Source organism: Lolium rigidum, chromosome 3 (assembly GCF_022539505.1).
Source record: "Lolium rigidum isolate FL_2022 chromosome 3, APGP_CSIRO_Lrig_0.1, whole genome shotgun sequence".
NCBI lineage: Eukaryota > Viridiplantae > Streptophyta > Magnoliopsida > Poales > Poaceae > Lolium > Lolium rigidum.
Window position 1 is genome coordinate 141,812,451 of NC_061510.1, and position 10,974 is coordinate 141,823,424.

Sequence of the window (10,974 nt, forward strand, 5' to 3'; positions counted from 1 at the left end):
GTTGAATATCATGTGAGTTGCTATGCATGTTCGTCTTGTATGAAGTAAGGGAGATTTTCATGATCAAATGGTTTGAGTATGCATACTGTTAGAGAAGAACATTGGGCCGCTAACTAAAGCCATGATTCATGGTGGAAGTTTCAGTTTGGACAACTAATTCTCAATCTCTTATGAGAATATTAACTGTTGTTGAATGCTTATGCATTAAAGAGGAGTCCATTATCTGTTGTCTATGTTGTCCCGGTATGGATGTCTAAGTTGAGAATAATCAAAAGCGAGAAATCCAATGCGAGCTTTCTCCTTAGACCTTTGTACAGAGCGGCATAGAGGTACCCCTTTGTGACACTTGGTTGAAACATATGCTATGCAATGATAATCCGTGTTAATCCAAGCTAATTAGGACAAGGTGCGAGCACTATTAGTATACTATGCATGAGGCTTGCAACTTATAAGATATCTTATACATAACACATATGCTTTATTACTACCGTTGACAAAATTGTTTCTATGTTTTCAAAATGAGAAGCTCTAGCACAAAAATAGTAATCCATGCTTCCCTCTGCAAAGGGCCTATCTTCTACTTTATGTTGAGTCAGTTTATCTATTCTTTCTATCTCAGAAGCAAACACTTGTGTTAACTGTGTGCATTGATTCTTACATGTTTACCTATTGCACTTGTTATATTACTTTGTGTTGACAATTATCCATGAGATATACATGTTGAGGTTGAAAGCAACCGCTGAAACTTATATCTTCCTTTGTGTTGCTTCGATGCCTTTACTTTGAATTTATTGCTTTATGAGTAACTCTTATGCAAGTCTTATTGATGCTTGTCTTGAAAGTATTATTCATGAAAAGTCTTTGCTATATGATTCATTTGTTTACTCATTATCTCCATCATTGCTTCGAATTGCTGCATTCATCTCATATGCTTACAATAGTATGATCAAGATTATGATAGCATGTCACTTCGTAAATTATCTTTGTTATCGTTTACCTACTCGAGGGCGAGTAGGAACTAAGCTTGGGGATGCTTGATACGTCCCAAACGTATCTATAATTTCTTATGTTCCATGCTACTTTTATGATGATACTCACATGTTTTATACACATTATATGTCATATTTATGCATTTTCCGGCACTAACCTATTGACGAGATGCCGAAGAGCCGCTTGTCGTTTTCGCTGTTTTTGGTTTCAGAAATCCTACAAAGGAAATATTCTCGGAATTGGACGAAATCAACGCTCAGGGTCCTATTTTTCCACGAAGCTTCCAGAAGTCCGAAGAGGAAACGAAGTGGGGCCACGAGGTGGCCACACAACAGGGCAGCGCGGCCCAAGCCCTGGCCGCGCCGGCCTAGCGTGTGGGCCCCTCGTGTGGCCCCCTGACCTTCCCTTCCACCTACTTAAAGTCTTCGTCGCGAAACCCCCAGTACCGAGAGCCACGATACGGAAAACCTTACTGAGACGCCGCCGCCGCCAATCCCATCTCGTGGGATTCAGGAGATCGCCTCCGGCACCCTGCCGGAGAGGGGAATCACCTCCCGGAGGTCTCTTCATCGCCATGATCGCCTCCGGATCGATGTGTGAGTAGTCCACCCCCGGACTATGGGTCCATAGCAGTAGCTAGATGGTTGTCTTCTCCTCATTGTGCTATCATGTTAGATCTTGTGAGCTGCCTATCATGATCAAGATCATCTATTTGTAATGCTATATGTTGTGTTTGTTGGGATCCGATGAATATTGAATACTATGTCAAGTTGATTATCAATCTATCATATATGTTATTTATGTTCTTGCATGCTCTCCATTGCTAGTAGAGGCTCTGGCCAAGTTGATACTTGTGACTCCAAGAGGGAGTATTTATGCTTGATAGTGGGTTCATGCCTCCATTAAATCTGGGACGAGTGACGAAAGTTCTAAGGTTGTGGATGTGTCGTTGCCACTAGGGATAAAACATCGATGCTTTATCTAAGGATATTTGTGTTGATTACATTACGCACCATACTTAATGCAATTGTCTCGTTGTTTGCAACTTAATACTCGGAGGGGGTTCGGATGATAACCTCGAAGGTGGACTTTTTAGGCATAGATGCATGCTCGGATAGCGGTCTATGTACTTTGTCGTAATGCCCCGATTAAATCTCATAGTACTCATCACGATATATGTATGTGCATTGTTATGCCTTCTTTATTTGTCAATTGCCCAACTCGTAATTTGTTCACCCAACATCCGTTTATCTTATGGGAGAGACACCACTAGTGAACTTGTGGACCCCGGTCCTATTCTTTACATCTGAAATACAATCTACTGCAATTGTTCTTTACTCGTTCTTCGCAAACAATCATCATCATCCACACTATACATCTAATCCTTTGTTTACAAGCAAGCCGGTGAGATTGACAACCTCACCGTTACGTTGGGGCAAAGTACCGTGATTGTGTTGTGCAGGTTCCACGTTGGCGCCGGAATCCCTGGTGTTGCGCCGCACTACACTCCGCCACCAACAACCTTCAACGTGCTTCTTGGCTCCTACTGGTTCGATAACCTTGGTTTCTTACTGAGGGAAAACTTACTGTTGTGCACATCACACCTTCCTCTTGGGGTTCCCAACGGACGTGTGTCTCACGCGCATCACACACAATGGATGGCTTCTTCACAAGTTGGTGTTGGGAACCATGAGGTTGCCAATAGATCAAAAGAACGGAAAGTCATAATTCTCACTAGTATCATTCATCCCCCCGCCCCTTCACTGTATCCTACATGAACATGTACATTGATGTAGGGTCAGTTCTTGATCATGATTGAGTCCATCGCTCTTTTTATGCAGCATTCCATCGCTTAAGACTAAAGAGGATGCTTTGAGCTTTCTCTTCGGTACTTACCGGCAATGGTAACTATTAGGCTACATAGGCCTACACCTTCTTTGATGGAAGAACCAACGCCAAATATCCTCCTATGGTCCGGAAGAACTAGGCACCCCTTAAAGAGAAGATAGTTTGCTTCGTTGAGTGCATCACAAGAATATAACGGTAGCTTATGTGTTATCTCAAACGCCTCTGAATATCAGTTTCAGAAGGCTGTTGGTGGGAAACAAATGGACTTTATGGTTACAATTATGTCGAAAGCTTACGAGGATTCACTTATCTGATGAGAATGACCAGTTTGTTTGGAATTTGTCAACAAATGGTTTGTTTACAGTGAAATCTATGTATGAGGATCTTATGAATGACCATACCCCTTTTTGCGAAAATATCTTTGGAAAGTTCCTCTAAAGATAAAAATATTTATGTGGTTCTTGAGCAATAAGGTTTTGCTTACTAAAGACAATTTGGTTAAAAGAAGATGGAATGGATGTACAAAGTGTGCTTTTTGTGGTGACCAAGAGACTATTGAGCATTTGTTCATCACTTGTCCGTTAGCTAAAATACTTTGGCGTACGATTAATTTTACTTTTACTCTCCCACCTCCAACCAATATTACGAATTTGTTTGGTAATTGGCTAAATGGAGTTGATAGACAATCTAAGGCCTTCATCCGTATTGGGGTTTCTGCCTTATGTTTGTCTATATGGAGGGTAAGGAATGATATTATTTTTAACAAAAAACAATCTTTCCACTTTTTGCAGGTTATCCATATGGTGGCACATTGGGTCCAGTTATGGGCTCTTCTGTCACCGGAAGGACAGCGGGATGCTATGGCTATTGGATGCACACGGCTCCAGATGGTCGCTCAGGATATCTTGTGCCAGGCTGGCTGGTGTCACAATAGACGGATACAATGATGTGTAGTCTCGCTTTTTTTTTTGCTGGTTGATTCTTGTATCAATTCTAGGTGATGCCTGAGATGTTATAACTTTGTACTCATAAACGTTTAATAAAAGGCCGTGTGCATCATCATGATGCAGAAGCCGGGGTTTCATTCCGCATTTCGAAAAAAATGCAAAATCGGTGTTGGACTTCACACATATTGCAGCAAGATTTTTGCTCAGGTGCCACCTCCCAAAATCGATTTGTCTGACGAAACAAAGGCAAACCCAACCAAGCCTTTTTCAGCCCAGCAAAACTCACATTTGTACCGCACTCCATCTGGAATAAATGGGCTTGCAACTCACGTTTCTACCACACGTAGCTGGCTGAACAAGTTCGTTGACAGAGCCAGAGCTGAGTGGAATTAATGGAACCAATTTCGCGTTTTTATACTAAAAGCTGGAGCAGCTCCGAGTTTTCAGAACCGCGGAGCCGAGGGGTACACTGGAGCACACCTCAACAGAGGGGTTTGCTAATTTCATTTAAATGTGTGCTTTGTGACCAGGTGGAGAACATTGTTCATCTACTAGTGCAATGCCCTTCGATAGGAAAATTTGGTTCAGGTTATGTCAGTCAATAGATGTCTGGTGCAAGTAAGCAGAGACAAGGGTGGGAGCAACTGACCCGTCCAACAAACTTGACACAGCAAAAGTTGCATGCAGTCATAACCATTTTAACTGTGATCGTGAAAGAGTCGCGTTCGTACAAACTAGAGTACAAAGCAACAGCGATCAGTCACGCTTGACGGGGTCGAAGTTGGAGACGGCGACGACGGCGCCGATGATGCCCAGGAGCACGATCCCGCCGGAGCCGATGCTGAGCAGGAAGTTCTTGAGCGACGGCGAGAGCCCAGGACCGGCGGCCTCCGCGACCTCCGGCAGCACCAGCGCTGCCGCCATGGCCGCCGCCGTCAGTCCGGCCGACACCTTCTTCGCGGACTGCTCCACCGACGCCCGGACAACGCAGGCCCTTGCCCGCCGCGAGCAGGGCCGCAGCGACGCGCCGACGCCGACCGGCCTCCCGAGGCCACCCGCGACCGACAGAGAAGAAGCAACGGCGGTCGCGGACGTGGTGGCCATGGATGTTTAGCTCTAGCCTCTAGGTGTGCCGTGTGCGTGTGCTTGCAGGAGCTTGTGTAGTGTACGTTCTCGGGCAGGAGCTACCAAGAGAAAAGATCGTGGGCAGGGTGAGCGGGAGTGGGCCAGCACACTAGTCTGACGTGGGAGGTCCTGGTGGCACCAAATGGCGAGGAGGGATAACCCTATCTTCTTCTTCTGAAGTGAGCTCGCTGGACGTCGTGGGCTGTCATTCGGGCCAAGGGAGTGCTGGAAGAGGTTGGGCTAGTCTGGGCCTGAGCAATATTTCGTGTGTCCTGTGCGTATCCTAGCACTAGCAGCTTCTTCCTATAATAAAAAGAGAAAAAAACGAAGAGAGCGCGTGCTTTGACTGACAGGCGGCTTACGCTGCGACCATGCTGGAGTAACGACGAAATTTAGCTTCGTTGCCATGTTACACTGTGGACCATCGGTAAAATATACAAGACCTGGACGCCGTGCTGACGATCTGGAGGTCCAGATCGGCACCCGAACGCCACAGGATTAAACAACTGAATTGGTTCAGGGAATCAGGGATCGTCTCGATCGACGGGGAAGACGCTTCGTAATTCTTCTTCAAGCATTTCCATCCAGAAAGATGGCTCCTTCTGACCTTCTCCATGCATGCTACGCGCTCACGACGCATGGCAGAAGGCAGAAGAAGGTTCGAGGAAACGTGGATGCGTTCAGTGTTCAAACTGAAGGTTGTAGTACTACTGCACATGTCGGCCACTGGCGAGGATGGGATCTTTCCGTCACATATTCGCTTCCAGATCCAGTAAGCCAAGAAATAAGCTAGCCGCCTGGGGCCCGTATGATCGACTGAGTAGTATCACTATAATACAATATAGTGCGGTTACAACGTTGATATCGTGTCTCCGATCCATCAACCACATAAGCGTGTAATTTCACGTTAGCATCTCACTTTTTTCCATTTGGTGATTCAGAGTTATGTTCCCAGCAAGTATTCAGCAAAACACCATGAGCTACCACTATCACACTGCACGGCACGAGGGCAGTTGCGGCGTGTCACGATCCGTTCAAAAGGCACCGACCATATAAAATTCAGTTTCAAATTCCCGATCGCTTTTTTGCGGTGCGAGATGGATGACAGTGTGCAATAGTCGGAAAAAGAAACGTCACCACTTTTACTGCGCGCCTGCTGGCTGCTGGTGGAGTAAAAGAGAGAGGTCACTGATGAATCATGACCCGACGATGAGGAGAAGCGCAAGAGTACAAAGCACATGGACCGATGTGGCGCAGAAGCTTCAGCCTTTAAACGCGGAGCAAACCAAACGGAGTAATTTACAGAGCACTTTTACACCCAGGTCCATCCACTACACCGAAACTACCAAAACACACCCCCGCAAGCCTGAACAACCCACCAAGCCACCCCCGAGATCGATCGATCGACTCTACCTACCCACCACCGGCACCGGCAGCCGCCGCAGCACTACTCGTCGTCGTCCCCGCCGCCTCCGAAGAGCGCGGAGCGGTAGTAGAGGAGGGCGAGGATGAGGAGCAGCATGAGCGCGACGCCGATGGGGGAGCCGCCGACGCGGTGCACGGCGTCGGGCGAGCCGCCGAAGGCGAAGGCGTCGGAGAGGGCGGCGGCGCCGCGGTCGGAGGAGAGGAGGCGGATGAGGAGGAGCAGGGAGACGGGGAGGAGGAGCAGGCCGACGGGGCTGAGCAGCTCCGCGATGGCCTCCGTGACGGCCTCGCCGCCGTCGCCCAGGAACAGCGGGCCCGCCACCACCAGCCCCACCACCACCGCCAGCAGCAGCCCGTGCGGCGCCCCGCGCGGGCCCCCGTAGTACTGCTCCTCCGCCATTGACATCTCGCTCGGTGAGGACTTCCTTCCCTTGCGCTCTTGCCTTGTAACGATAATGGCGGTAGTGTGCTCGAGCTTTTAGAGCGAGGGTGGGAGTGTGAAATGATGAAGTAGCGCGATAGGCATGTGATGGGGAGGGGTGGATCACATGAAGGAAAGCGGTGGGATGGTCGACAGTAATCGGGGAGTCACTGCCCAGTGGGGTCCGCCGCCGGTGCGTTTTATTAGGGTGGGCCCAGCCGCAGCGGCATGGTCTGCGTGCCGGGGTTTGTGGGGACGGCCAGATCGGTGCGTAGCCGTTCGGGGCCAAACAGGCGCGGTGGGCGGGCCAAAGGTTCGCGTCAAATATCTCCTTTTCTCCCGTGGAAGATCGTGCCGTGTTTTCATCTACTCACGCAGGAGTACATTGTAGAATCGTGTGCAGTAGAAATCGATGTTGCTGCGTCTGTTGTGGTATGCTATTTCCTGCGCACCAGCATCTCCATTGGTGTCCGGCAAACGCGTTAGATAGATCGAATGAGTGGCGCCGGCCGCCGGGCGCGGGTTCTGCTCAATCGCGTTCCCTAGCAGCAGGTTTTGCTTCTTTTTTTTAATTTAAACAATTCTAGTGCATCCAAACATAGCGTCAGTAAAATTTAACATATACATATTTAACACACGAAGTAAAACTAAAAATAATAGAATTCATAGAATTCAAAAAAATGAAGTTCACCTTCATCAACTGGCATCTCCCTTTTGAGCCCCCACAAATGCACAAGATAATTTCGCACTTCCCATGAGCATTTACGTCAAGGATTTTCGCATGGCGAAGAAAAAATCATAAAATTTCGCAAGCACCTCGTGATCAACAACAATAAGAGGACCCTAATGATCATGCAGATAATCATCTATTGTTGGAGACTTGCACTCGCTCTCGATGATCCTTTTATGCACGATCACACAAACATTCAACACCTCCCGCATCTTCTTTTGAGCGCAAGTAAAAGTAGGGACCTCATAATAGAAGATCGAGATTGTAGAACACCAAATTCCCGCTCGGCATCCTTCCTGCAACACCCATGTCGCGAAGAAAAATGAGATTTCTTCTAACCTAGAGGGTTGTTGATTATGTTCACAAATATCAACCATCTTGGATAGATACCATCACCCTTTGGTATACATGTGGCCATTGATCTCATAGTTACAAGGTGATTCTTCTGGCTTCTCACGTGCGAATCCGTCATGGTGGTCGTCGGCTGCTGCTGCCTTGCAGGTGGGGATTGTGACCATGAGGTGAGGTGCTTATGCGTGCAAGGAGACCAGGCCGATGGCCTTGGGAGATCCTGCAACATCGTTGTGGCCGGGAGGTGTCTCGGTGGGTGCATGGCCAGCATGTGGTAGCTGTGCTACATCTTCGGATTTGTGGATGCCAAGCAGCGGGAGAAGAGGATGTCGAGGCGGTGGGTGTGGCAAGGTGCTATGTGGCATGATGTGATGCGGTGGGTAGTACATGGACGCTAGAGCGACGGCTGAGGAAACGAGGTGCTACTACCGCTATACTTTTGGCCATTTGGGCGGCGGGGCATACAACCCTGGGTCTGGACGGCGTCCCTCAAGTCGGTGGTATCTACTCGTCTCGTGTCCGAGGCTGCCTTGTGTTACTGAAGTGGAAGGGTGGTTTGTGGGTCTTCGGGCAAAAGTCTTTCACGACTTGGTCGGTGCCGGCAACGTGAGGGCGCTCGAGGGCATCGTTTTCCTCCTTTAGGCATTGTTGTGGAGTCGAGACACCCGCCCATCACTTCGGGGTGACACCCCAAATTTGTCTCGCTGGATTGGATCATGGCGAAATTTGGGACATCGTGACCTCCTTGGAGGTATATCTGGGCATAGTTCGGGTCGGGCCTAACAAAGCCCGACGCAAAAAACCCAGGCCCAGGCCCGACCTGGCTCGACCATCGGGCCTAGAATTTCAGCCCAAGCCCGGCCCATCACAACAAATACCCATCGGGCCTCAGGCCTCGGGTCGGGCCTCTTCCTTATTTGCCACAATTCTCAAGCCCAGACCCGGCCCAGCGTAACCATCGGGCCTAAATCTTCAGCCCAGGCCCAGCCCATAGGCATGCTCGGGCTGGCCCTAGCCCGGGAATTTCGGGTCGGGCCGTGTCGGGCTTCACATGGCCAGGTATGCTTGGAGGCATCATTTTCGGAGTGTTGTGGGCCATTCTTGACGATGCTAGTGCTTCAGATTGGGTCATCGTCTTTGGATACCGTTGGTGCGCGAGTGTCGCTAACTTGTTTCTTGGGACATGCCTCCCCTATGAAGCTTGAAAGGTCTAGCCGTTCCTTCATTGCTGACTTCATTTCCGGGGACATCGAACGGGAAGTCATAGTGGGCGCCATTGCCATCGTGTTGGTGTCATACGATGGCACTCCAACCCTAGTTAGCCTAGGTAGTGTGGTCATGTGCGTTGTTTTAGCCGATTTTTCTTGAAACATTGTGTAGTGCTGGTTTTTCTTTGTCTAGCTAGTTTCCCTAATAACGTGGGTGTCATATTTTTATCGATTTTCGTCCATTTTCCCTTATTAACTGGCCAATTTCTTCTTAATAAAAAATGAGAGCTCCTGCTAGTTGCTAAAAAAAATAGTTGCAAGGTGGAGGGAGCACTTCAAGAAGTCTACCAAATGCCGGAGAACGATGCACCGTGTTGATATCATTGTGACAATCCACCATGCCAGAAAAATGTGTCCAAATCAATATAGTCTGTAACAATTTTAAGTAACACTTTGCAATATCCATGAGGCCCTTGTAAAAACTTGCCAAGCAAATGGACAATTTTTCATGATATGTGCATGCAATCAATCTTCCGAGCATCCCGAGAAACCATCTCACTTCATTATGTGCCATGCATTATGTGCCATGATATGATTTGTCTCTTCTTAATTTTGCACTCTCAAATAGTCTGGCTCAAACTTTTCCACCACTGTCATGTAGATGTTATACATGAATTCAATGGTTGTAGACTCATACATGCGGAGGTACTCATATCTCTAGGAGCTCCATCTTTGTAATTATCCTCATCGTGGCATTGCATTTTTTTTGGAATTGATGAGAAACCACGGAATCGGTGCAGTCTTTTTTATCACGAAGTAGCTATCGTACTCTCGCACACCATGCACTAGTGTCATGAACAACTCCTTGTTTATCTTAAATCACCGGTGAAAATGCTTTGGGGCATACGTACGATCATCGATGAAATAGTCTGTGCAGAGCATGGCAATGCCCTTCCATCCTCTTCCTTGATTTTGATTTCTTTCTGCCACACTTTGAACCTCCACGTTTGGGAGCGGGGTTCTCATCCGCTTGTAATTGCAGAAGAGAGGGGAGTATCATGAAGTGCTCCTCTTCATCGGGGCAATGACTTCCTCCTCCATGAATTGATGCATCATTATCTCGTCGTCAATATCCATATTCTTTAAATAAGAAAACGAAGCAAGTCAATGAACTGAAAGGCAGCGAGAGATGAATAAACCGTCACACGCAAACGACCGAACACCTTGCAAGCAAGGCAGAGATTGCCACACCTTCTGCGTGGAGTAGACGAACAACGAAGCGGGGGAGAGGTGACAGGCGAGGCACGGTTGGTCTGTAGCCGGCATCAAAATAGGCGGCAACAATGGCGATTTCATAGGGTGGGAAGAACCTCAAGGAAGAGACGAGGCAATTTGGCGGGGAAAAATGGTCCGAGTCGCTGGCGTGTGGTACTCGGGTGATGATATCATACGTGGGTTCAGTCGTGGCTCGTGTTTGGTGCATCCACCACGTCTCTTGTGAATCAAGGACGGCCTAGAGACACCGGACATGCAATTGAACCGCGTGTCCAATAGCCGTATGGGGACCCACTAATGATGCGGATACACGTGGTAAGAAAACGACAAGTGATATCCGTTTGATCACGGGATAATCATTATGTTTAGGTTCTTCCGTTCTTGGACTAAGACAGAAGAGAAATGTCTCTCCTCTCTCCTCTCAGCCGCCGCCTCAACCCTAGCCGCCTCCAGTTTATCCTCCTCCATAGATTGGTTCCCCCTCCTCCGGTCGGCTTCGCCGGCGTCGGGAGGAGTGGGGAACCCATTCTATGCATGCAGTTTCGAATAAAAGTATTGTGTTCATTAGACTATGTTAGGATTTTGGTAGCCGCCTTCTTGTTGGTTTCCCCTCAATGGAGATGGCATCGTCTGCAATACGTGATCTTCGGCTTT

The 10,974-nt window shown here is 48.2% G+C and overlaps 2 protein-coding genes across 2 annotated transcripts; both read right to left on the reverse strand.

Annotated features, from left to right (window-relative positions):
- Window positions 1–4,462: 4,462 nt before the first annotated feature.
- Window positions 4,463–5,016, reverse strand: LOC124698315. Its single transcript, XM_047230805.1, has one exon. It carries the CDS (start codon window positions 4,887–4,889, stop codon window positions 4,542–4,544), a length of 348 nt encoding a protein of 115 aa, XP_047086761.1. The 5' UTR covers window positions 4,890–5,016; the 3' UTR covers window positions 4,463–4,541.
- Window positions 5,017–6,357: 1,341 nt separating this feature from the next.
- On the reverse strand, window positions 6,358–6,735 carry LOC124695593. Its single transcript, XM_047228421.1, has one exon. The coding sequence runs from the start codon at window positions 6,733–6,735 to the stop codon at window positions 6,358–6,360; it is 378 nt and encodes a 125-aa protein (XP_047084377.1).
- Window positions 6,736–10,974: the final 4,239 nt, after the last annotated feature.